Source organism: Lynx canadensis, chromosome B1 (assembly GCF_007474595.2).
Source record: "Lynx canadensis isolate LIC74 chromosome B1, mLynCan4.pri.v2, whole genome shotgun sequence".
NCBI classification, from domain to species: domain Eukaryota; kingdom Metazoa; phylum Chordata; class Mammalia; order Carnivora; family Felidae; genus Lynx; species Lynx canadensis.
This window is the reverse complement of record NC_044306.2, coordinates 137,835,093-137,862,716: the sequence shown is the minus strand read 5'-3', so window position 1 is coordinate 137,862,716 and position 27,624 is coordinate 137,835,093. Positions and strand designations below refer to the sequence as shown.

Sequence of the window (27,624 nt, the reverse complement as noted above, 5' to 3'; positions counted from 1 at the left end):
ACGTTAACCTGTGGAGAAAAAAGAAAGAAAAAAATGTACGTGAAGCTCCTGTGGCTGGCTTGCTGCATAAGACCTTAGGGAGGATAGAAATGTCTGATGGCAATTTCAGTTAGAAGATCTGCTATGTGGCTTATGACAGAAATCCTCTCTTTGGTTCGTATAACCTACAGTAAACTCTACATTGCTCAGCAAATACTCCTGGAGTGTATTTACTTTAAGTAAAGTATGGAAGTGCCAGATGCCATCTTAGCAACCAAAGGAAGCCTAAGGTGAATCAAAATACCACACTTTTTTGGGGTGAGAGATTACACAGGGTGACACCTTGTCTGCCAGTGCTGGGAAAGTCTACAATTAGGAAAGCTTTTCACTTGACAACATTTAAAACACTTTTTATTCTGGACATTTTCAAGCATATATATATATATATATATATATTTCAAGCATATATATATGCATATATATATGCATTTCAAGCAAATATATATATATATATGAAAGAAGAGTAGGATAAATATTTGATGTGTTGGGTGGGTGCCTGGGTAGCTCAATAGGTTAAGCATCTGACTCTTGTTATTGGCTCAGGTCACAATCTTGCAGTTGTGGGATGGAGACTCACATTAGGCTCTGCACTGGGCATGGTGCCTGCTTGGGATTCTCTTTCTCCTCTTTATCAGCCCCTCCCCCACTCATTCCCCCCCAAAAATAAATAAAAATAAACATTTAAAAAAAGAATCTTTATGTGTCAACTATACTTAAAAAAAAGCCTTTCAAAATTAAAAAAAGAAAGAAAAAAAAAGACTCTCCATGTACCCATCATTCAACTTTAACATTTTAACAAACTTGGGTTCATTTTTTAAAAAATCATATTGAATTTTTCATGAAGTTATATTTAAAGACACAAGAAATGTGGAGGATGTTCATTTTTTAATAGCAGTCATTTTAGAGAACAGCATGGGAAATATACTTCTTTTGGAATAAACTGGAAATTAAAAAGGTCTTGAAGCCATTGGAAGCCATATGATTAGTTGAATTAGTTTCTAAGATTTGGGGTGAGATAGCACAGCAGGTGCAGTGTGTCATTCCAGCATTTCTTTCACCACATTGTGAATATGACCTGTAGAAATCAGGAAAAAAAAAAAAAAGGAAAGAAAAGAAAAGAGAGAATGAATGAACAAATCAGGACTTATCAGTTTCTTTCTTTATATTATCTTGTTCCAAAAATCGAAACTTCTGTTCCACCCCAATCCTACTGCCAAATTGCTACATATTTAAAATTTACATCAAATCATGGTGCCTGGTTCAGTACAATCTATTAGAAAGAATCACAATCACCAGTTAAGATTCACATGAATCTCCTAGGTGAGGGCCTCATTATGCTTCCTTGCTTGAAAGTTGCATTGAGTTATTCTTCCACAATATTTATTAAGTGCCTACTGAGTGTCAGGCACTGTCGCTAGGTGTTTGAGGGAACCAATAGAATACTCTGTAGATTGCCAGAGTTAATTTCTGTTATCAAATGTCAATGAATCATCAACCATGCCAAGTTAAGAGTCTCCAAAGGGCAGAGAACACTAAACAATCTTTTTCACTGACCGGATGACTATCCCAGTAAACTGTCACATCCTCCTTCCCTTAGGGCTACTTTGGCATCAGGTTCTGAGTCAAGTTATTAACACAGGCCTTTTAACAAACGTCACTGCTTGGAAAGAGAGATAATAGTCAATTCTCAGCAGGTAGAGTAAAGGAGGAAGAGGGATGATAAGAAAACTCCCCATCTTGACTCTGCATTTCAGTCATTGAGGGTTGAAAGCAATTGGGAGACAAATGCTCAGATACTAAAATGGTATGAAAATGCAACATGAAATGAACTAAAATGCTCATGGAGAGGACATTGTTTTGTGGAGCATGTGGCAAAATAACTAAAAAAGGACAGATTGGGCCAGTGACAACTTATTATGCACATGAATGTACCATCCTAATCAAACATTCTCAAAGGCCTCTTGGGAGATAGGATTTTATAGATAATAGCCATTTCCACGTGAAAACTAAACATTAATTGCAAATTCCATGGGGACTGGCAATAAGAGATTGAAAGACAGGACAAGTAAACTATTACCTGCTTGCCTGAGAGAAACAGGAACTCAGAAGATTAAAAATGTGAGTAGGGGAGCTTAGGAAACCAGGTAAATGAGCAGCTACCCAATTTTGATAACATAGTCACGAAAAAGTCAGTAACTCTTCTTCATAGTGGGGACTTTGGGAATTTGGCATAACTGGGTGAATTGTCCACACTTATAGAGACTAAAAACTAGCTTCCCATCACTTTGGAGGAAGGATTGTTATATTAACATTCTGATGTCATCAAGAACACAGAACTAGGCACATTACGCAGTCACGTTTAGTATAACACCTCAACTGGTTACTGTTGGTAACAGTAGATCTAGGAACCATACTTAGGGAAATGAAGGTCTGGTCACATACATATCTCTAAATACCTTAAGTCATGGTCTAGTTAAGATACACGTGGTTGATATGTGGCATGCTCACTTGGTGCATCACACAGCCACCCCTCCTATGGCAGACAACCTAAAAAATCCCAGACTTCGTTGTTATCCTATCAGATTTAGCCCTGTCAAACCATGGAAGCTGACTACCGACTGTTGGTGTGGCCTGGCAATTAAAAATCATTTGTCCCCCATTTTGTAAGGGATGTTTCATGTGTTTGTGAGAGAAGACCAAGGAAATAAAAGATGTTATTGAGAGTTTGTTTTGTTACTCCTAAATCAAAGAATTCCCAACAACTTACCAAGTTGTAAGCCCTTTTTAGAAAGCATTCATTGCTTTTCTTTTCTCAATATCTCGCTTGAGTTGGCAAAGGGTGCAATGAGGGAAACATCCCAGCCATAGGAAATCACTGCAAATAGATCCCTGTGGAAAGACAAACAGTGGGTCAACATATATCCCATAAATACATTCACACAATTCCTTGCATTTGTATAGTTTTTCAAAACTCTTTAAAAGGTACATTGGGGGCATCTGGGTGGCTCAGTCGGTTAAGTGTCTGACTCTTAATTTCAGCTCAGGTCATGATCTCATGGTTCTTGGGTTTGAGTCCCGTGTTGGGCTCTCAGCTGAGCATGAAGCCTGCTTGGGATTCTCTCTCTCTCTCTCTCTCTCTCTCTCTCTCTCTCTTTCTGACCCTCCCCTGCTTTTGCTCTCTCTCTCAAAATCAATAAAATAAACATTAAAAAAAGGTACATTGTATGTTACTGCTTTATCATGAGAATTCTGTGACATCCTCATTTTTCTGATGACCAAGTGAAGCTAAATGACTTGTTCAGATCACATAACAAATTGGTGGCAGCTCTTGGTCTTTCTTTTTTCAAGCCAGTGCCCTTGTGACACTATGTCAAATGATCTGCAGTTTACAACTATAGCCCGAGTCCTCTGTCATCTCTTCTAAAATGCTTCCCTTTAAAGCCGATTGTGAAATGCACAAATTTTCTGTAGCTTGCAAGTAGTGCCAGACCAGGCCCCACACTGCATCCCTCTAGCCAATTTCGTTGACCTCTCTTCAAGTTCTGCAAAGGGGGGTGTTAGGAGAAAAGGAGATACACAAATTATCGGGAAAAGAAGAAAGTAATGAATATTGTTTGGCAAACCATGGTATGGAGTATTTTGCAAGGATTTGGGGGCCTTCTCAATGGAAGGGTCCAGTTGGGTCCTCAATGACCTTCTGGGAGACATGCCCTTGAAAGGACTCCTATTCTGGTGCAGGAGACACTGGGTGAACAATTCCAACATTCACATGTTCTATGACCTTAAGCCTTTCTCATTTTCTCATATATATGTTTCCATATCTATAAAGGGAGGTAACAATTCCTGTACCACAGGAGTTTGCAAGTAGTAAATGAGTAAATATACATCAAAATAATATCCCAGCAAGTAGTAGTACAATCAGTGGTTGTTTCTTTCTTTTCTTCCTCCTTCTCTCTTATGCCCTGGCCAAAGGGATGCTTTCTTGACTGTGTCCATGAAGCGGGGGTGGGGAGGGGGGGCAGATCAGAGAGGCTGCATTGTACCAGCCCCATAAAAGTTTGCATAGATATGAAAGAGAAACAAAGCAGAGAGCCTGAATGATACAAATCAGCCCAGGGAATTATTTTTAGGTCTGTTCTAAGGAGGAAATAGATATAAATATATTGCTTCATTGTACATCGAGGAACCATACCTTATCCTAGAATCCTAGAACTAGGAATCATCTTGCACAACTTCCTCATGACAGATGAGAAAACTGATGCCACCAAATGACTTAGCAGAGAGTCAAACAGTTTGCTATATGTTGAGTGTTTCCTAACCCCTTATCTCCAGGATCCAGCTAAGTTCTCCTTTCTATATTCCATGTTGAGGTTTTGGGTTGCTTTGAGAATCTTACCCTCACACCATATACATAAGTACATATGAATGACACTTTGCATGCAATTCAGGAAGTTCAAGGTCAGGGCACAAAATTAAGAACCTCTGTGTGTTATGCTGCCTTAAGAATAGCATGAATGAGAGCAGCCTCACTTGCAGCTGCTGAGCAAGTCAGGCAGCTGAGCAAGCACGCAGGAGAAATGAGTCAGGCTCTGAACACACCTCTGCCCTGTGAAACAGCTGAGTGATTCTTGAAGAAAAGAACAGAAGTAAAAGTAGTTGTTTACCAAGCACTTATTTAAAAAAATTTTTTTTTAATGTTTATTATTACTTTTTAAAAAAAATTTTTTTAACGTTTACTTATTTTTGAGACAGAGAGAGACAGAGCATGAATGGGGGAGGGTCAGAGAGAGAGGGAGACACAGAATCTGAAACAGGCTCCAGGCTCTGAGCCGTCAGCCCAGAGCCCGACGCGGGGCTTGAACTCAACTGTGAGATCATGACCTGAGCCGAAGTTGGATGCTTAACCGACTGAGCCACTCAGGCGCCCCAATGTTTATTATTTTTGAGAGAGAGACAGAGACACAGAGAGAGCAAGCAGGGCAGAGGCAGAGAGAGGGAGACACAGAATCTGAAGCAGGCTCCAGGCTCTGAGCTCTCAGCACAGAGCCCAACGCGGGGCTCAAACTCACAGACCGCGAGATCATCTGTAGCCGGCCGCCCAAACTACTGAGCCACCCAGGCGCCCCTACTGAGCACTTATTAATTGCCAGAACCTGTGTTATAGATAGTATATACATTGTCCATACATTATTTCACATGACTCTTACTACACCACCAAGGGGAGGTATCATTATGACCATTCAATCAGTGAGGGGGCTGAGGCGTAGGGAGATTAAGAACTTGCTCCCGTTTCTATGGGAGCAGTGATTGGGGCAGAGGCTAAGTTTTCAGGAAAAAAATCCATCATGTCACTTCTTTGTTTAAAACATTTCAATGGCTTCTCTGCTCACTCAGAGTAACAGCTAAAGTTCTTATAATGGTCTTCAAGGCCCTAGAAGTTCTAACTCTTGCTCTGATGTCATCTTTTTCTATGACATCCTACACTCACCCCCTCACTCTCTCTATACCTACCTCCCTAGCCCCTTGCAGTTTCTGGAACATTCCAGATAAACTCTACTTTAAAAGTCTTTGGTGGTGCCCTTCCCTCTGCCTGGCTGAAGACCCCCAGGTGGGTCAACCTCTCATCCTTTTAGGTCTTTACTTTTGTACCAAGGCCTTCCCTGATAACCATACTTAAAATTAGAACTCCCTTTCTAAAAATGTGGATGAGTATTGAATTGTGTTGAATGCTTTTTTCGGCATCAGTTGAGATGATCATATGGCTTTTCTTTTTGAATCTATAAATAGAATATTCTGATACTGAACCATCTTTGCATTCCTGGGATAAACCTTGTTTAGATGAAAATACATTTTATGATGCTGAAAATAAAATAAAATTAGAATGCTTCAACACTCTTTATTCCTCATCTTGGCTTTATTTTTTCTGTACCGCTCATCAGCACCCTATAAAGTGTTTACTTAGTTACACTGTGGCCATCTTCTCCTATTAGAATGTAAGCTCTGCCATTGACAGCCATCATAGTAACAATTGATCCAGGCGAGAATCGTCAATGGCTATTATTCCTTGTGGGTGAAGGTTTGATGAGGAATAAAATATTTACATCTCTCACCAAGGTGCTTACACATTATAGAGGGGAAAACGGCAACATTACCGTCGAGAATCCTAGCAGATGCTATATCTTAACTAAGTAATCAAATTAAACAACCATAATGGGATACACCGATGTCATGTGCCTCTTGACATGAAGCACAGCACATATTGGGTCAGTTCTGTGGAGGTTCTGCCAAAGTGTAAAACCTGTCTAACCATGAAGACAAATTTGACACACCAAATTGAGGGGTAGTGTACAAAATAACTGATCTGTACTTGGGAGGAAAAAAAGGGAAAGAGTGAGAAACTATTCCCTATTGTAGGAGACTAACTAGGAATGACAGTTGAACAAATGTGTGATTCCAGATTGATTTTCTTCTCATCCAAAGAATGTTAATTGGGTTAATTGGTAAAGTTTAAATAAGATCCACATATTAGCTGATAGTGTTGTATCAGTGTTAAATTCCTGATTTTGATCATTATGTTATGGTTATATAAATGAATGTCCTTGCTATCAAGAAATACATGCTGTAACACAGGTAATAGGACATCAAGTTTGTAATTTCCTCTCAATGTTTTGGAAAAAATAAAACAGAATGGACAGAGAGGTAGAGGAAAGAGTAAATAAAGCAAAGGTGGCAAGATTTTAGTATTTGGGGAATGTGGGTGAAGGGTATTCAGGAATTCTTTGTATTATTTCTTTTTTTGTTGTTGTATTATTTCTGCAACTTTTCTTTAAGTCTGAAACTATGTGCAAATAAAGCTCTCAAAAACATAAGAAGAAAAAGGATGTAAGCTACACGCAGACAGGGCTTTTGATTTGCTTTGTTCACTGAGGTGTCTCTAGCTTCTGGAATCGGCATGTCCCATGTACGGGATAAATCCCTGTTGAATGAATGAATACGATAGGACTTAGCCAGGGTCCAGATGCTCAATAATCACTTTTGAATGCATGAACACTGGCTTAGAAGGCAGACGTGCCAGATGTGAAGGGATCTACTACACCCCCATTTCTCCCCACGGCTTTCTAACTGTGGCTCAGCCTGCAGATTTGTAGGGTCCTATGTCTGACTCTGAGTAAAGCCAGGAGAGGCTAAGGGCCCTCTGTTCCTCACCTACTCACCTCCAGCAACTGTTTCAGGGACATACCTACTGGAACAATTTAAGATTGTGGTACTAATTTGTTCCATGGTGTCCGTGGCAGCACAGCCCCTGGTAATCACTTGACACATTTAGGACAGGAGTGGAGAAAAGATCAGGGCCAAGCCATGAAGGCAAGGTGGGCAATCACACAGTTGTGGTCAGACTGAAGGGAGCCCTCTGGTATCTGGGCTCACGCCTCACCGTGCACACGGGTGACTTACCGGGATGCCATATCGCGTCCGATACAAGGTCCTCATGGCGACACTCGCTCCGCACAGACAGCATTCGTTCATGTCAGAGGCGATCTGACAGGAAAGGCATAGGGGAAAGAAGGTCCCACAGAGGCCTGGGTGCGGGGAGGAAGCGGGGGAAGCCACATAGAAGAATTAGTGAAAGTCACCATGCTTTCAATGAAATCACACCTCTTTCAAAAAGATGTTGGCTCAGGAAAAGACTTTAATGGGGACTCGGAGGAAACAATGTTGTCACCTGGCTCTCAGTGTCTTGATTCTAGAGCCGGCTATCCAGGAACTGGGGATAATTTGTGAGTCATTATTACCGGGTCAGATTTAATTGCAAAAGCTCCTGCCTTGCCAGTCTGAGATTGTTCCCATTATCTTTCTTCCCTGCCCTTGTTACATTCGGGTCACGCTTGCAGAGGAAGTTTGTGGCGTCAGGATGTCTGAGAAGCCGTGGAAAAACCATGGGAGGGTGTTTAGGAGCAGAAAACACTGAGTAAAGAAATCATTACAAAGAGCAGAAATAGTTTCTAGGTGGTCATTCAGGCAAAAGGAGGGCACTGTCCTCATCATGTGGATGGAAGCAAGCAGGAATTAAGGGGTATGTGTATTGGTAGTTTAAAAAGTTGAGCGCAATTTCACTGTAAAGAGTCTATGTAAGGCAGAGAAAGGGCTTAAGAAAATAGAAACAGGGGTACCTGGGTGGCTCAGTCAGTTAAGCGGCCAACTTCAGCTCAGGTCATGATCTCGCTCGTGAATTCGAGCCCCGCGTCGGGCTCTGTGCTGACAGCTCAGAGCCTGGAGCCTGTTTCAGATTCTGTGTCTCCCTCTCTGTCTGACCCTCCCCCGTTCATGCTCTGTCTCTCTCGGTCTCAAAAATAAATAAATGTTTAAAAAAAATAAAAAAGAAAATAGAAACAAACAGGAAACTGTCCTCAAATATGCTTTGAGTAAAAATCTGTTTTGAAAAGTTCTGGGGTGGAGTTCTGGTATGATAAGAGAATCTGTGGTTTCTTGATTGATTGTTTTTAAGCAAAAGGCTATCTCCAAAGAACCTGGTGGAACTTCCATCACATACAAAAAAGGAGGCTATTTCTCACACACAATGGAAAGATGAGCCCCACAGAGGATGTCTGCAACCCATACGGCATGAGACTCTGAAATAAGAAAAGGTTTCTCACATAAACAGTGTGTTTCGTTGTAGAAAAGAATTAGATTTCAGTAAAGCTAAAAACCTGCAAGGCTTCCTGAAATGGAACAATGACAAGAGTCGCAAGAACATCACTGAAAGCTGGGAAACATGGGATGGCATTGTAGGTAAAAGGAGAAGTAAATAGAAGACAAACCAGACGGATATGTCAAGAACATGGTGATACTAAGAGGTGGAAAATTGCAAAAGGTGATCGATCTAAGCAAGGATCACAAACTCAAGGTCGCACAGCTAAAATGAGTGAAATAGATTGAGACAAAAAACACAGAATAGACAATGGTGGACATAAATACATATGGCAAACTAGAATGAGAATCTCTTTCAGTGGGATTAGCTCATGCTAAGCAGCAGCAGACCCCCACCATGTGTGCTGAAGGCTCATCTCTCCATATTTTCCAATTTCCAAGAGAAGCTGGAAATCTACATTGGGAGGCCAGATTTTTATGTGAAATCTGATTTTATATGTTTCCTAGTATTTTTAAAGTAATGCAGGAAGAGAGGTCATTGTGTACAGGACAAACAAAACATATCTGGCGGCTAAATCCACCCACGGGCTTGCAGCTTGTGACTTCTGAGTTGACCATAAAGGAGGAGCTCAATGGCAGGATGAGTAGATGAGTTTTATTAAGTCAGGAACCTGCATTATGGGAACCGAGGAAGAACAATAACACGTGTACTTACAAATCCCCAGGTCATCACAGCAGTCAAATACGCCAGATTGCCAGTCACTATGCATCACACCCCCGGTCCCATATCCTGGCTGTGAAACAACGGGATTCATTTTTAAGGCTAAGTTCCGAAGGGCACTGCCTGTGAAAACAAACCCAAAAAAGTATTAAACGCCTGCCTGTATTGGTTGGATATCACGCAGATTCCAGTTGAGAAGACATTTCATCACATTTCTCCTAATTAGGGGTGGCCACACTCAACTGACTTAACAAGACATTTCCAGATATTGTCGATACTAGGCAATTAGAAACATCAAGGAGATGGGGTGAGGGCTCCTTTCACAGGGTTTCTGGAGGGGTTTGTAGCCCCTTTCTCTGATCTTTTTCTCTTTTTATTGGCAAGAGGGTTTTTTTCTTCTTTTTTCAAGACAACCATCCTGAACAATATCTATTTTTTTTTTAATTATTTTTTTCAACGTTTATTTATTTTTGGGACAGAGAGAGACAGAGCATGAACAGGGGAGGGGCAGAGAGAGAGGGAGACACAGAATGGGAAACAGGCTCCAGGCTCTGAGCCGTCAGCACGGAGCCCGACACGGGGCTCGAACTCACGGACCGCGAGATCGTGACCTGGCTGAAGTCGGACGCCCAACCGACTGCGCCACCCAGGCACCCCCTGAACAATATCTATTTTGCGTATGAGGTGTTTTATTTAATTGTAATTCTAATAACTTTTACAAAGCTATTGCACAGAGGGGCGCCTGGGTGGCTCAGTCGGTTAAGCGTCCGACTTCGGCTCAGGTCACGATCTCACAGTTTGTGGGTTTAAGCCCCGTGTCGGGCTCTATGCTGACAGCTCAGAACCTGGAGCCTACTTCGGATTCTGTGTCTCCCTCTCTCTGTGTGCCCCACACCCCATACTCTGTCTCTGTCTCTCTCTCTCTCTCAAAAATAAATAAAAAAACATAAAAAGAATCCAAAGCTATTGCACAGACATTATCTCAGTTTCTCCTTAAGAGAACTTTGTGAGATAGAGTTCTTTACTTTTCCAAAAAATTGCCATCACACAGATGCTTCTAGCTAATGTCAGCCCTCATTGCATAATTACTAGTGGTGTCCTGATAGCTAACAGATGTCTTAGGTTACTTAAAAAAAACGATTAATTTTTTTAAATGTTTATTTATTCTTTTTTTTTTTTTATGAAATTTATTGACAAATTGGTTTCCATACAACACCCAGTGCTCATCCCAAAAGGTGCCCTCCTCAATACCCATCACCCACCCTCCCCTCCCTCCCACCCCCCATCAACCCTCAGTTAATGTTTATTTATTCTTGAGAGAGAGAGAGAGAGAGAGAGAGAGAGAGAATGAATGGGGGAGGGGCAGAGAGAGAGAGAGGGAGACACAGTATCTGAAGCAGGCTCCAGGCTCTGAGCTGTCAGCACACAGCCTGACGTGGGGCTCAAACCCATGAACTGTGAGATCATGACCTGAGCCAAAGTCGGTCGCTATCTCAACTGAGCTACCCAGGCACCCCAAAAAATGATTATTTTTTTGTGTGTGAAATCGTCAGTCCAGAATCTGAAAAAAAAGGGTGAGGGGGGTGGTGCTTCAAGCTTCCACAGAAAAATGCAATAGTTGAAAAACCACTAAGGAATAGTGTCCCTTGAACAAAGTGGTACCTATACTTTTCAGATTTCATCAAGTGATCAAGTGAAGTCTCCTGAGCTTTAACCAGTCAGAACTCTCAAGGGAGAGAATGTGTTTGGTTTCACAACGACTAATGTTAAAGCTTTCTTCTTTACTACTTCATATCTAACCATATGCAGTGCTCTGTAGCCTTGGCCCCTGTTCACCTGCAACGTTTCCCTTAACCAGGTGCAAGGCCCCGTTATCTGTCCACCTGTTCCTCCATGTTGTCAGGGAAGGCCCCAGTCAAAGATGCTCCCACTTGCAGGGCACCTGGGTAGCTCAGTTGGTTAAGCCTCCGACTTCGGCTCGGGTCACGATCTCACAGCTTGTGAGTTCGAGCCCCACATTGGGCTCTGTGCTGACAGCTCAGAGCCTGGAGCCTGCTTCAGATTCTGTGTCTCCCTCTCTCTCTCTGCCCCTCCCCTGCTTGTGCGCTTTCTTTCTCTCTCTCTCTCTCTCCCTCCAAAAATAAACATTAAAAAAAAAAAAAGATGCTCCCACCGTGCATCTCAGTCCTGGCTGTGCACTAGGTTCATCCTTAGTGCTTGGCTGCAAAACACTTATACTTGATTCTGATTCACTAGCTGGGGGGGACCCTAGGCGAGTAACATTTTAAGAGGCAATTGTGAAGCAGACAGCAATGGAGATCTGATTTACAGGTCTCTCTCAGCCTTTGCCAGTCTTCTCAGCTCTTTTTCCTGATTGATTTTGTATGTGCTGAAATCCATGGCTGTGATCAGTTGATTCCCCCAACAGGTGAGTCCTTATAAAAGGGGTGGAGGTTTTGACTCGGTGATCAGTCGGTTAAGCGTCCAACCTCGGCTCAGGTCATGATCTCTCAGTCTGTGTGTTCAAGCCCCGCGTCGGGCTCTGTGCTGACAGCTCAGAGCCTGGAACCTGCTTCGGATTCTGTGCCTCCCTCTCTCTCTGCTCCTCCCCTGCTCACTCTGTGTCTCTCTCTCAAACGTGAACATCAAAAAAAAAATTAAACAAAAGGTGGGGTGGAGGTTTTATGGAATAATAAAAGCCAAGGCACTTTGGACTGCCTTGGAAAGGTGCCTCTAATATTTATTATCGAGAACCTGCTTTATGACACAAAGGGAAAACCACCAGGTTGAGAAGGCTCTATATTTACTGTCAAATCACATTAGGAGCTATGTTGAAACTGCAGGGCTAGATAGATATTTCATTGGGGTCCAAAGGTCTTTCTCCTCTCTGATTATGTAGGAGGATTATGATACCTTTCCTACCACCGTCTAATTAGAGCGAGCACACAGTGTGAGCTCAATCTATTATCCAAGAAATAGTTACAGAATGTGAATAAATTGTGCAGGTAGTGGGCTGCTCAGTATGGAATGCTATAGATATACTTCTGGCCTCAAGGATGAATTATCCATTACCTTCAAAATATATACTGGAAAAATCATTACAGACAAAATGTACGTATAGCTGTGGCTGCTGCGTGTGTATCATTAAAGAAAGAAGTATACCAATAAGTCTATATTCTTTTTTTTTTGAAAAAATTTTAATGTTTATTTTTGAGAGAGAGAAAGAGAGAGCGTGTGAGCTTGTGAGCGGGGGGAGGGGCAGAGAGAGAGGGAGACACAAAATCCGAAGCAGGCTCCAGGCTCTGAGCTGTCAGCACAGAGCCCAGCATGGGGTTTGAACCTACGAACCGTGAGATCGTGACCTCTGAGCCGGAGTCAGATGCTTAACAGACTGAGCGACCCAGGTGTCCTAACATCTTTAAAATGGGTATAATACCACTTTTCTCATGGTTTGTTGTATTGCAGTCATCTCTAAGACTATGTCAATAGACTATGTCTATTAAGCACTGTGCTTCCTGTATGCCAGTGACCTGACATATGCTCCCCTGTGTCTATTTTAGACTAAATGTTGCTAAGTAGCAAGGATAGTGCGTGGGGTCACAGCTCCAGAAGGCTAATGACAGTGTGGTGATAAAGTAAACAATGGGGTAGGAATCTCAAGGCTTGGATTTTATTTTATTTTATTTTTTTTAAGTTTATTTATTTATTTGGAGAGAGAGAGAGAGAGAGAGAGAGAGAGAGCTGGGGGATGGGCAGAGAGAGAGGGAGAGAGAGAGAGAATCCCAAACAGGCTCCACACTGTCAGTGCAGAGCCCGACATGGGGCTGAAACCCATGAACCTCAAGATCAAGATCTGAGCCGAAATCAAGACTTGGACACTCAACTGACTGAGCCACCCAGGCACCCCTAAAGGCTTGGATTTTAGTCATTGCTGGTATTTGGCAGGCTCAAGTAAGATCAAGTTTGAAAACTGCAAACTACCATATACATGAGGGAGAATCTAAAGAGAGTTTCAGTGGCAAGAAAGCAGATGGAAAAAAACCTGAATGTGATATGTTGCCAATATAACAATGGCTGGTGTTCGCAAGAAGCATTCTACTTTCCAAAGTGTGTTCATGTTTGATCTCTAGTTAACCCTGATCTCTGTTTAATATTCCCAGCACACTGAAGCACTCAGGGAATAAAGGCTGGTAAGACGCTTTCTACTGCAGACATGAAAATGGAGGCAGAGAGGTTACATGCCAGAGCCAAGGAAAGTCAGGATCACTAGTCCAACCTCTTTAATTTATAGATGAGGAAATGAGGTTTGTCCCGAAGATGGAGTGTTGCCCTGCACCCTCTTCCCAGTCTTTCAGGGAAAAGACATGGGGACACCTCACAAGAAATATTATGGAAACCCAAAGATGGGAAGGTGGACCAGACAGCAGGATCCAGTGGTTTCCATCATGGACACTGGCCAGACTCCAGCTCCACAGTCACTAGCTAATGACCTTGGGGGAGTTACTTCCCTTCCATGTGCCTCATTGTCCTGAATCTGTGAAATGGGGATATGCACACTACATAGTAACAAAGCTGTCAGGTGCATTAAATAATATCTGAAAAGCTCTTAGAGTGGTGGCTGGCATGGGATAAATTCTTCCTGAGTAGTAGTTACATTAAAGAGAGTACTGGTCCTGGAGGGAAACAAGTAGAATCCCCACCCCTTCTTTACACTCTCCTATATATTGTAAGACAAGGGCATTTCTTCTACGAGGCCACAGATGAAAGGGAAAGAAACAGAAAGTCACGTGTCTGCAGTAACAGAGTGGCAGGGCTGGGATTTAAATTCAGTTCTTGGGACTCTAAAGCTTTTATTATTATTTCCACAGACTCTACCAGTCTGGGATTATAGTCTTGCCAGCCAAAGCAAACAAGACCTGCTCAGGAAGAAAAGGTAACTTCTACTGCCCATCACTAAAGGTGCTCCAAAGTCAGAATCATAATCTTCAAAATAGCCCTTTCACTTATTTTTTATTATTTTTTAGGTTTATTTGTTTATTTTGAGAGAGACAGAGACAGTGCGAGTGGGGAAGGGGCAGAGAGAGAATCCCAAGCAGGATCCACACTACCAGCGCAGAGCCCGATGCGGAGCTTGAACTCACGAAACCATGAGTGAGATCATGACCTGAGCTAAAACCAAGAGTCGGACACTTAACCGACTGAGCCACCCAGGTGCCCCCAAAATTGTCTTTTAAAAATAACTTTTGGTCAGGGCACCTGGGTGGCTCATTTGGTTGGGCATCTGACTCTTGATTTCGGCATGGGTCATGATCTCATAGTTCATAGGTTTGAGCCTTGCATTAAGCTCTGTACTGACAGCTCAGAGCCTGCTTGGAATTCTCTCTCTCTCTCTCTCTCTCTCTCTGCCCCTCCCCTGCTCTCTCTCTCTCAAAATAAATAAACAAACATTAAGAAACAAAAAAAAGAACTTTTGTTCAATCCACAGTTGTCACTGTCAGTCCAGAGTTCTTTCGGTTGGGCTTCTTTGACCTTTACTTGAATATGGACATGCTTCACAAATTCTCCACCTGTACTCTTTGGGATCCAGTTTCTTTACTTTAGGGACACGTTTAGGGTCAGAGTAGAGGGATCGGCCTGGTTCTCAATTTCAGACACTCTCTAAACATGAATGAGTTTGAATCATATTCACCCCTACACTATCACACCCCAGAATTGTACAGATTGCTGGGATACACCAATACCAAAGATTTAAACAAGTTGACTATTAGGTCTTTCACATAATTTTAGCAGAGAGATGTCTTGTAGTTCTTTCCCACAGATCTAACACATAGTTCCGTGAATAAGGAAACCACACATGTACTCCACGAGGTGTTTCCAACAATATAGGTCTGCAGAGAAAAAAGCCCCATCAGGACAGACCTCAACTCTTTCAGTAAACATCTCATTGAAGTGCAATATACATGTAGTCAAGTACAGAGCTCATAAGCATGATTGATGAATTTAACAGTGAACAGTCCTTGTAACCACAGCCTGGTTCAAGAAGAAGGACGTTACCAGCACCACAGAAGCCCTCCGGAACTCTCTTAGGAACTCATACCCCTCTGCCCAACTTCTACTTTGTCTTTAAACACCAGAGCTTCGTTTTGCCTGCTTTTGAGCCTTACATATATTTAATTATATGCACTATTTATTCTTCTGTGTCTGGCTTCTTTTGCACAAATTTAAGATTGTGAGATTCAACCATGTCGTGTATAGCAATAATTCACTTATTCTCATTGTCATATAATAAATCATCCTACAGATATGCACAACTTATTTATCCACGCTACCATTGTATTGTTTCTAGTTTGGACTATTAGAAATGGGATAGCAGTGCTATGAACATTCTTGTACCCATCTTTAGGTGGACCAGGTATGTATTTCAGTTGTGTCTACATCTAGGAGTAGAATTGCTGGGCCCTAGGGTTGGTAGAAAGTATCAAACAGTATGGTGAAGTAGTGGAATTTACACTCCCATCGGTAAAGGATGAGAGTTCTATTTGCCCCATGTCCTTGGAATACCTGTTGGTACCACCATCTTTCATTTTACCCATAGGTTGCTACAGAAGCTGGGAAGCAGAAGCCTAGGCCTAAGACTCAGAAAAGCAGAAATTACGGTTAAACGATTGAACAGGGTTGCCGCATTTAGGAAAATTAATAAAGGAGATTCTGTTAAATTTGAATAAGTAAGACTCAAGCAATATGTGAGACATACTTACACTAAAAAGGTTTTCATCCATTAGTTGAAATTCAAATTTAACCGGGCATTTTGCATTTATTTGGACAGTTGCAAGAATGATTTTGGAATTAGATAATTCCACGGTGGGGGGCAGTTCCTGCCTCCCAGTTTACAGGATTGGGGTTGGTGTAAGGGAGGCCAGAACAAAGAGGCTTCCCTAAGGCTGTGCAGGAAGCTGTCTCCCACCCCCCACAGAGTGGGAGAGGCCAAAGGACACTAACGGTGGTCATGATTTATTACTTCTATCTAAATTCTTACAAGAGCATTTCCTCTGGGAATGCAGTTGTTTCTTCATGGATAAGGGAAGGAAACGGAAATTTCTTGAGCAGTTTCTACTGCCAGACTTCATGTTAAGCAATCTTAGGTATGTGAGGGGATTCTAGTTTCATAATAATCTTTTCTCCTAATTTGAAACCAAATACTTGGAGCAGTGCAGCCAGGTTCCCAGGTGGGTGAGCTAAAGCTGAAGTCCATGCTCTTCCATTCGACCAAGTCCTATCTTTAGGAAGGAGTCCAATTGATTGGCCCAGGGCCTGCATGGGCTCCATTTCTCTCCACCAGTCTCAGCTATGCTCTTGGGATCCGCCAAACTGCTGAATGTCACTTGACTTGAGTTTCCCTAGTCCCCTCATTCCCTCTGTTTCCATCCTGCCTTTCTTCTCTACCTCCTTCCAGCTCTCAGCTTTCTACCAGATCATTCCATGGGTTGTATGCAACCCATTTCTGGAAAAGCAAAGTAAATAACCTCAATTGGGAAAGCCCCTGCTTTGAGTCACTTGGAGCTTCTCCAGCACCCAAACAGCCCCCAGCAGGCCTGTTTTTTAGTGCTGGGTCTCATCTGCATCTGGAACCAGTTGTCCCACTCCCCTGCTTCTCAAGCAGAATTATGCAGTCTCTTCATCACATGGGGACTCTGACTTTGCACCTGTTGTGTGTAGACCAGAAAATGCCATTCCAAAATATGCCTCTCTAGCATAAGAGTTATTTTTAGTTGATTATTTTGAGAGACAGCACACATAGGAGAAGCTCTGAAAACAAGGAAGTTACCCAGTAAGGGAAATTTACATTTATAAGGGAAAATCTCCATTTGTAAGTGTCCCCTTCCCATATCAGGAAGAGAGGGATGATTCTGTACCACAAGGAACTCTTATCAATGGAAAAAATATGGACTCAAATCTTCATTACAAACCTTAACCTTGTTTACCTGCTCCCCTCCCCAAAATTGGCTTTCCCTACACTTTCTCTCCAGTGTCTTTAGCTGAAAGCTGGTGTGTAAGCCCAAATTCTAAGCCACCTCTGAGAGTTATTCATTTTCCTGCATATCTCCCGTGTACATGAGATATATGCATACTAAACTTCTGTTTTTTTCTCTTCTTAATCCGTATTTTGTTTCAGGGGCCCCAGTTGAGAACTTGGAAGCATAGAGGGTAAATTATTTTTCATCTCCTACAAAATCATTTCTGAAATTTTAGCCAAACTATGGAAACTCTCAGTTATAAAGAAATTTTAAAATGATTATGCATCATTGAAAGTATGACATTTCTGAATTTAAACTAAATAATATCTGGAAACAAAAAGCCTTTGGTCATTGTCTGGGGTGGTGGGGTGATGTGGGGAGGGCATTCTGCACAACTTAGTGAAGCCTCCATGGTAGGCCATAGGTGAGGATATATCCCTTCTGCATATTACAGACTCGGAGTGGGGAAAGGAGGTTTACCAGTATCTGACTTCTCGGTTTCCCTCCCTCCCCAGACACATTCAGATCCTGCTCCTCCAGGGAATCTTCCTCCCTGAGCTTCTCCAGCACCCAGAAACACCACAACAGGCCTGCTGTTAGTCCTGGGTCTGAGTCTGCATCTGGAGTCAGTTATCTGGATCGCCTACAGAACCCTGCATTGTCTGTATCACAGTACGATCCTTGGATGATGTGCCACCAATCGCATCATTTCTGAAATGTTAGCCCAAACAACGAAAACTCTGTTATATGTAAAATTAAAAATGATTGTGTGTAATTGAAGGTATGGCATTTCCTAATTTTAGCTAAATAATGTCTATTTTTAACATTTATTTATTTTGAGAGCGAGAGCGTGAGCAGGGGAGGGGGAGAGAGAGACAGAGAGAAAGAATCCCAAACAGGCTCTGAACTATCAGTGCAGATCCCAACGTGGGGTTCCACCCCTTTGATCGTGAACTCATGACCTGAGCCAAAAACAAGAGTCAGACACCTAACTGAGCCACCCAGGTGCCCCTAAACTAAATAATTTTTATAACCAAAAAGCCACTCCAAAACATTTTCCCTTTTGTTAAAAATGGTGCTTATGCTTGGTAATCCTTTAAAAATGTTCTTTTTAATGTTTATTTATTTTTGAGAGAGAGAGAGAGCAGGTGAGTGAGCACGAGTGGGGCAGGGGCAGAGACAGAGGGAGACACAGAATCTGAAGCAGGCTGTAGGCTCTGAGCTGTCAGCACAGAGCCCAACATGAGGCTTGAACTCATGAACCGTGAGATCATGACCTGAGCCACCCAGGTGCCCCTCATGCTTGCTTGGTAATCCATAAATGAGGAGCCTCTCAGGAATATTTATTTATTTGATTGTGCTTGGGAATTTTCCTGACACCAGGAGAGTCCGTTATCCTCCTTTCATCAAGGAAGTAAAGGTTCTTACTAAAACCTTGAACTGGGGCAAAGGTCAGGGATAAAGAACAGTGATATATTGGAACCTCCCAGGTCTCTGTTGTCATTCTCCCACACTCCTTTTTCGGTGACCTAATTCATTCAGCTTCTTCTCTAATTTTATCTTAAAATTTGTTAATGTGCTCTCAGGCGTAAGTGGTTCTAGGGGAAGAATGCCTTTTCATTCCCAAACTGGTCACCTTCAGGAAATGATCCACCCTATTTTTCCAGTCCTTTGATTACCACTTCCTTCCCTTCTCAGGCCACTTTGCACACCACTCTTCAGGAATTCCCTCTGCCCTGTTCCTGCTGTGAGACCCTGCCCCTTGTTTCCTTACTTACCCGTTAAGCTCTCATGTCAAATGCCACCTCCTCCATGAAGCCGTTCCTAATCCTCCAAGTTGGATTTGCCTGTCTTCCTACTCAGCCTTGCTCAACTCTCTCATGATGTGGCACAGAGCCCACTGGACATAGGGGTCAGCACACTGGGCATGAGCCACACTATTGATACTTGGCTGCCTCTAAAAGCCAATAACAGTGTCTCGACTTCCTTCTCCCCAGGGTCATCGGGGAAGCTCTCAGAAGCTATATCAGCTTCAGATATGAGACTCAGATATGTGCAAACTGAACACTTACATTTTTTATTTTGTTTTGTTTTGTTTTTTCATTTGCTGGTTTTCTGAGGGTGAAAGTGGATTCCAGTTATCTGCATCCTCTAAAGACAGTGACTTGCACATAGCCTAGAAAATACTAAGTGTTGGGGTTCAGGATACACCACCCTAAAATATGGCAAGTTGGCATGTTGACTGTATTAAGCCGAAGGAGTTTGAGAAAATGGCAGAGGCTGGAAGGTCATTTGACCTCTTTTTCTCGCCCTTCTTCCCTAAAAGTAGGAGATAAATCTGTCATGGGCAAGGTACCTCCCCAGTACCAGGAACTGCTATTGATGTCTAGTGGAGAGAGGCCAAGGGTACCACCCCCCATTCTTTCTTCCTAATCCTCCATTTAATCCCCCTTTCCTGCCAACAATAAATTATTTGGCCCAATAGTGTCAAGGCTGAGAAACTCTTGATTAATACTCTCATCCTGTTCTTACAAAGATTTGAGCATCTTACAAACTTACAAATATAACAAGATGTAACATGGAAAATGAAGAAATTGGGCACAAGGAAAGTAAAGTCTGAAGCAAATTTAGCACATGCTTTAAAATTTCTGTATATTGCTGGACATGGGCTACAAATAAAATTCTGAGTTTCCCATCAGGCAAAGCAACGAGGGAACATAAACATTTAGGGAACTGACCATGTCTATAAAATAAGAACAGATTGAGACCTAGAGAAATTTCTCATCAAGGTCCTCAAAAAGGAGATGATGTATGACATGTGGTGGTCAAAGCCTTTAACAGAATCTCTACAATAAATAGAACAGTGACTTTCATGAACTTATTTCCTAGTATAGGGTTAAAGCAAAATGCTGGAGTAGAATCACTGAAAGCAATCTATGAGAAACTAAAATGATCCCAGCAAACTACTCATCCCCCTGATCATCTGGATGATTCAGGATTAAAAATCAAATTTTGTAGATTGTTCAGAGAAACACTGGATGTATATTCTCGGACAACCCTCCATGAGTATTTTAACCAGTTACGATATGGTAAGAATTGGGCAGCAATGGGGCTGAATTAAAAGTGTTTGGTGAGAACCAGAGTTCGGATTCCCCATGAAGGTTGCTTATCATGCATAGGAACAGGGATGCAGAAGGGAAGGCATTTAAGGCAAATGTATTGTCATCAAAATTAAATGAGGCAGTCAAGACACACACCTGAATAGAAGGCCACCCTAGTGTAGCACGGACTGAGTTAACAGCCATCCTAACTCAAAGTGCAGATAAGTTAAAAGCATATTTATGAGAAGCCTGTGTTTTCCTCAGACACCAGTTCTAGGTCTTCCCTGGGGGGGAAGCTGAGAAGTGAAAAATGGCCAACAAAGGCTACATACAACTGATATTTGAAGGATCCATTTAAAAGAAGCATATAGTGTTTTGTTAAGAGGTACATCTTTTTTTTTTTCAATATATGAAATTTATTGTCAAATTGGTTTCCATACAACACCCAGTGCTCATCCCAAAAGGTGCCCTCCTCAATACCCATCACCCACCCTCCCCTCCCTCCCACCCCCCATCAACCCTCAGTTTGTTCTCAGTTTTTAACAGTCTTTTATGCTTTGGCTCTCTCCTACTCTAACCTCTTTTTTTTTTTTTTCCTTCCCCTCCCCCATGGGTTTCTGTTAAGTTTCTCAGGATCCACATAAGAGTGAAAATATATGGTATCTGTCTTTCTCTGTATGGCTTATTTCACTTAGCATCACACTCTCCAGTTCCATCCACGTTGCTACAAAGGGCCATATATTTCATTCTTTCTCATTGCCACGTAGTACTCCATTGTGTATATAAACCACAATTTCTTTATCCATTCATCAGTTGATGGACATTTAGGTTCTTTCCATAATTTGGCTATTGTTGAGAGTGCTGCTATAAACATTGGGGTACAAGTGCCCCTATGCATCAGTACTCCTGTATCCCTTGGGTAAATTCCTAGCAGTGCTACTGCTGGGTCATAGGGTAGGTCTATTTTTAATTTTCTGAGGAACCTCCACACTAAGAGGTACATCTTTTGCATGTGCTGATGAATTGCATGTGACCATAGGAGTGATCAAAGTCCCAAAGTTTTATACCATAGAACCGGGAAAATGCTTATGTCAGGTGTTAATGAAACCCACCCACTGTGACAATAAATGAAGGCAGTAAAACACTCTTGGAGTACAATTTTAGGGAACCAATTTCCTGGTCAGTACTATGGAGATAAAAGAATTGCAACATGGAATCTTAGATAATGTAATGAGTTGACCTTTTAAAAATACCAACCACTTGGCTCCACTCTGATTCTGCGGACCCACTGCCTGGGCAAAGGGGTTAGTGGCCTTGGAACGGATATTTTTAATGTGTCCCAGGTGGCTCCAAGATGTGGTGAGGGTTGCAAATCGCTGTGTTAAAGAAAGTCCATCCGAAATGATGATTTGAGTATTGAAGTAGTGGCACTTAAGTCTTTTACACAAAAATAAAACACATATTTCCCCCCAATTTCAAATTTCTCCTACCACTTACATTTTTACTGCAGATACCTATAATTATAAAAATGTAGCCAAAATAATATGCTCAGTGAAGATACTCTAACAATCACAAAACGATCAAAAGAAAAAAATCTCTGGTAAATCTACCATACAAAGTTAACCTTACTGAAATTTGTGATGTAATGTCCGTGTATTGAGCCCAGCAAAAACCAATTCATGTACAGGACCATGTTTTAATGAAGATTCTTTTAAATTAAGCGATAAATCCATTTCTCCTACAGTATAGAGAAGGTTACTCCCCTTGCTGTTCATTAACACTTGGGGAGCAGGTGTTCACCTCTTGTAGAAGTGGTATCCAATCATTGTGCTCCAGCTCAGGATTGTTATTCTCTGATTAGCTAAGACCCTTGCTATGACTCTTGGATGGGTGTAAAAGAGCAGAGAGGGTCTTTCTTTCTAAGAAACAATTTAGTTGGAGTTTTTCCAGCTCATCGCACAATTTATTTCAATCTGCATAATTAAAGGTTGAAATACTATTAATTGAGGGGTGCCTGGATGGTTCAGTCCATTAAGCATCTGACTTCGGCTCATGGTTCATGAGTTCAAGCCCCATATGGAGCTCTGTACTGATAGTACTGCTTGGGATCCTCTCTCTCCCTCTCTTTCTGCCCCTCCATGACTGGTGCTTTCTCTCTCTCTCAAAATAAATAAATAAACTTGAAAAAAAAAATACAATTAACTGACTGAATCAATTTTTGAGTTAACTTTAAAGTCCTAATTCATGTGCAAAGACCCTGAAATCCCTCAACTTAAAACCAGATTTCTCACTTAGGTAATGGTCTGTTTCCTCAGACTCCTGCCTTGCCTTTATTCTGTTTCTCTCTTCAAGTCTTTCTGGAACTCTGTCTCCACGAGGAGCTCAGCAAAGAGGAATCCCAAAAGGAGAGGAGGGTATCACCAGCTCCTGGATTTGCAGAGGGCTTGGCTCCCCCATATCTGGTATAGCATATCTGATATCTGGTCATATCCACAGTATAGCAGCCTTGTAGATGTCTTAGACTTAATAGTTCGGCTAAAAGAACTAGAAGACTTATGAAGCATGCACTCGATTTTAAATCTTGCTGTGACTCATATTTGAATTGGAATTACCTGTCCTTTTTAATTATGTGGGCCTAAGGTCCCTTACCTGGTAAGTCAATACAGCTAGCTAACAGCTGCATCCACTTCAGTACAGAACATCTTGAACAGACTTTATTAAAAAAAAAAAAAATGTGTTTGGTAAACAGTCAAGTTTGTTAAATGATTTTAAATTTTATTTTATGGTGGGTGGGTGGAAGAATTCCTCCCTCCACACCCCTATCCCCTATCCCCAATGCTAACTATTCATACTGGTGATGGAAATAAGGCTCAGATAGTTCTGGTCCTTAGCCACAAAATCAATAATCAAAACTTCCAGATTGTTGAATTTGGATGGTGTCAGTAATCTAAAACTTGAGCAGGACCCATCCAGTACTTTATAAGAAAACAACAAAACCATTGCAAATGCTTTCATTGGTATACATAGGTCTCAAAATTTCAATGAGAATACAGTTACTTGTGGCCATGGAACACTTAAATGATGACAAATTTAGTTCAGGGAAGAGGCAGCAGACTATACAAACACTTGATTATAATGGGTTCTTTTTTCAAAAGCCTCCAGATGTACTCTTCCAAAACATTGTCTATGTGCTAAAAGGGTCATCCATTAAATCCACATCTGTCTCCATTTTCACTACCCCCAAGTTAAACCCAAGAGAGCATCAGTGCAATGTTAAGTGCAGATTTCTCAGTAAAATTGATGGCCACCCATGGAATGCCTGCTCAGTCCTCTGGGCTTCCTGCACATTTTGCTAACACATCAAGTGCTCCCAAGGTTGGTTACCTACCAGGAGGTAAATGAAGCACATCCTTAGGGCACCAATAAAGCTGGGCCAATAAAGTAAAATAAATGAGAGAAAATTTTAGAAAAATATTTAGCCTCCCTGCTCAAATAAATGTAATCCTTGAGGGAAATAATCATAATGATATTGGACTTCACCCTTATTTACGTATGAGAGGGTGTGGACAGGTAGCACATCATATATATTTCAGTGCATTTAAGACATTTAAAGATGTCTGTCTGGTCCTGGATATTTTTAAGGTAAGCTGTTCTCAGGTCCTTCTCCTCTTCTGGAGTCAGAGACATAACTCCACTCAACTTTTTATCCCACCACAGGGCCTGGAGCAGAGCAGACACTCAATGGGTATTTTTTTTTTTTTTTTAAACATCTGAATGAAAAATGTATGAATATAGAAATTGTAAGTTTCATACACATAATTTTAAAGTCTTTAGTCTAGACATCTAGATGTCAGAAATACCATTTATAACAAATGTGCTTTTCTTAGGGGCTGGATATAAGAGGAAGGGAAAAAAGTTTCTTTTTTCCTTTTCCTCTAAATCATGCCAGTGAGAAAAGCTAATCATTCCCTCAACAGGGAAAATACTGAGAGCTGCCTTGGTGTTACTGCTGATAATAACAATGCTACAAATCAGGAAAGGTAACAAGTGCCCAGATCCCAACAATTTCAAAAAAATTGTTTTTTTTTCCCCCTAACAAAACAGAGACATTTAGAGTTAATTCTAACAGTAATGATAAACCTCAAAATGATGGAAAGCAGAATCGTGCCTCCTTACTAGCAAAACTAATTCCAACAGCAAATCCTGAAACCAATCATAAAACAAGAAACTTTCTAGAAGCAATTTAAAATATTATGTTTAAACACACGAGTCTTAATGGTAATATGATGATTTCTTCTTTAAGGATAAAGAATATTTTTTTCCTCATACAAATGTATCTTCTAGTAGCACATTTTAAAGAAACAGTCATGATATACCTAGGCTCTTAAGAGTCACTACAGCCAAATTTAATTTAAAAGACAATTGCATATTGCAGACATACGCTTTTTAAAAAAAATTCGGTGAGACACATGATGAATACCTACTATTCAATTCTGCCCTGGCTTGTGTTAATTACATGGTAAGAATTTACTAGCTTTATAGTTTCTTTTTTTTTTAATATTTTTTTTTTCTTTTTAAAGAAGATGGTAAAGAGAAAAGGTTACACAACTGAAATGTATTACTTTGTATCGCAATAATACTTACCACACTCTGATTAACTACAGAGGACAGCAGCCCGGGTCAAACTGGAGAAGCCTCAGGAACACGACTGCTTTGTTGGCTTCAGCCTTAGGGCTGGAGTCAGCGAGGGAGGGGTTAGGGGTGGGGAAAATTAGGAGGTGGGGACTGCAATCTTGTGGGAATTGTCTCTTTGCCTTGGGGGTCAATGTTCTTCTATTTAAGAAAATACACACTGCATTTAATTTCATTATATTATTTTCTGTGACATTTGCCTGACACCATGGTGAGATTTATTTATGATTAGACAACAACATGTTTTATGAAGATCCAAGGCTTGTTTATTTATTTAGGGTTTCTCTAATTTATTGACTCCCCAAGGCATTTAAGGGGCACGAAATGCATTTAAAAGTAAGCATTGGGCAGCTGGTCTGAGGTCTCAGAAATGCTGAAGAGATATGTAACCTTCCTTCTGGCTGGGTTGTTGGGACTTACATTCCTAGCTAAGGAGCTGGATGAGAATATCTCTTGAAGGGTAGGGGGCAGAGCAGGGATGTGGTCAGTGGCAAGCTGATGCCACCTGTCTGGTGCCAGCGTGGAGCCTGGTTTCTCAAAAGCGACACCGACGTCCATCTCACAACTTCATAGTGAATGAAGGATGCAGAGGGCCTGAGCAGGGAGGAGAGCAAGAGGAGGGATTTAACTAAAAATCCTAATAGGAAACAGCAGCTCTTTGGAATTGGGCGAGGGAAGGGAAGAGGGAATGATTCACTTAAGGAATCATTAGAGAGGCACATAAATACACAATGCTCTATATAAAACCTCAATTGCTTCCAGGTTGCTGACTAAAAATGTGTTAGCTTAGCCAAGGTTAAAATGTCCTTAATTCCTATTGGTGTGACCCTAATGAGTTGTACTTTCTGTCATGGTGTTTGAACATAAAGCTTGAATGACTCACATCACTTACACTGTTTTCTGTTCCCCCAGGTTAGAGGTATGTACAGAGGGAGTTGTTCCTGGAGGCACAAGATAAGTGGGAAAGGGTTCATGAGTGCTCACTTATCTCCGAGGGACATTTGCCTAGACTATTAACATTTCACATGTACCGCTGGGTACACTATCGGTATAAAATGCTATCTTATTTCAGAACCTTACCGTGCGAGCAATAGTCACTGCACACATAGGCCACTTGATAAAAAAGATAGGCGATGTCATGCCTGTCCTGGAAGAGCTCACAGCCGGGGAAGGTAGACACACTGCACAGACCGTATAGAAAATATCCTTGGCATTTTACAAAGCAAGAGGCCATCAAGTTCTAGGCCACTGACTATGTGGCTCTTGGGCAGATCTCTTAAAAAAAAAAAAAAAAAAAAGGTGGTGGTTTATTGAGGACCTGCTATGTGCCAAGCACAGAATTGTTTCATTTTGAGGAATGTATCAGTTATATATTAGTTGTTTTTACCCTCCTAATAAAGACAAAGAAACAGAGTGCCTTGGCCAAGGGCCCTGGAGCAGATAATCTGGGACTGTGAAACTTGAGCCCAGGCCCACGTTTTGCCACTATTCTTAACTATAAATGGTGGTAAAAGTATTAAGTGTGTTGACTGTGGTGAGCATTAAACGAGATAATGGGAGGGAAGGATGTGGCCACGGGAAAGGTGTGCATTAGAGAGCTGTGTTTCACTCCTCCCTTGTCATCCCTGCCCTTCCTCACGACTCCACTCCAGTCCCCTAAGTACCCTCTCCTCCACCTGCCTTGGACGTTGCACCTGCCTAGCCCCTCAGCTGGACGCTGAGCCCTTTGGAGAAGGTAGGGCTTTGTCATCAGCATGACTTTACAGTTGGGGCCACACCAGGCAAAGGCATGTAATTCAGGATCTCGTGGAATAACATTAAAGTGTTTTTAGAGTTATAGTCTAAGCCAGCCGCTCATGAACAGGAAAAGGAATCTATCTATCAAGTGGAGAAGGATCCAGGTCTGGGGGATTTTGCCCATTTATGCCAATCAAGCAATTAAAAGAAGCTCACCAGGTCATCTGTGATTGGGGTGAAATCAACTTCCCAGGACCTATGTTCTAGTCTCTAATCCTTTTTACCATTCAGTCAACAAATCCTTATTGAGAATTTATTATACACATCAGGCCTATGTGAAACACTAGGGGACCCAGCAGGAACAGTCAGGTGCCCTGCTGTTGAGATGCCTGTTGGGTTTTACTCTAATAAGGGAGAAAGACAAAAGAAAAACACACGCAAACACAAATAAAACGTAAGGAAACATGTAAATGGACAAAAGAGTCACACATTGTTCTAAGGGTCTTAAAGAAAACTGTCAAGGGGCTGAGATTCTCAATAAGGGGGGGGGGGGAAGGGAGAAGGGCTTACCTTGGACGGAGGGGCAGGAAGGGCCTCCCTGAAGCAGAGCCAAAGGAAGAGCAGGAGCCGGTAGTGAGAGGGGTGGGAGGAGCATCTCGGCACAGACAAA

The 27,624-nt window shown here is 41.8% G+C and overlaps 1 protein-coding gene and 1 non-coding gene across 3 annotated transcripts; both read right to left on the bottom strand.

Annotated features, from left to right (window-relative positions):
- Positions 1-905: 905 nt before the first annotated feature.
- On the bottom strand, positions 906-27,624 carry LOC115512477 (placenta-specific gene 8 protein-like). Of its 2 annotated transcripts, XM_030313549.1 has the most exons (7): positions 27,525-27,612; positions 25,638-25,811; positions 25,170-25,259; positions 9,404-9,532; positions 7,495-7,619; positions 2,807-2,928; positions 906-1,114 (listed from the first exon to the last, which is right to left on the bottom strand). In XM_030313549.1, the coding sequence occupies exons 4-6, from the start codon at positions 9,501-9,503 to the stop codon at positions 2,824-2,826; spliced, it is 330 nt and encodes a 109-aa protein (XP_030169409.1). In that variant the 5' UTR covers positions 9,504-9,532; positions 25,170-25,259; positions 25,638-25,811; positions 27,525-27,612; the 3' UTR covers positions 906-1,114; positions 2,807-2,823. The 2 variants fall into 2 exon arrangements, with proteins under 2 accessions (XP_030169409.1, XP_030169408.1); XM_030313548.1 differs by lacking the exons at positions 25,170-25,259; positions 25,638-25,811 and having other exon boundaries at positions 27,525-27,624.
- Positions 15,202-15,334, bottom strand: LOC115513230. The gene has a single exon (XR_003968635.1). It is a non-coding gene; the product is annotated as a small nucleolar RNA SNORA18 (small nucleolar RNA).

Coding starts and splice junctions, on each gene's coding strand:
- LOC115512477 (XM_030313548.1), bottom strand. CDS start 27,609: ATGCTCCTCCCACCCCTCTCACTACCGGCTCCTGCTCTTCCTTTGGCT. Junction 9,533..27,524: donor TTCCTGCCCCTCCGTCCAAG/GTAAGCCCTTCT, acceptor TTGTTTTCACAG/GCAGTGCCCTTCGGAACTTA. Junction 7,620..9,403: donor CTGTGATGACCTGGGGATTT/GTAAGTACACGT, acceptor CCCCGCACCCAG/GCCTCTGTGGGACCTTCTTT.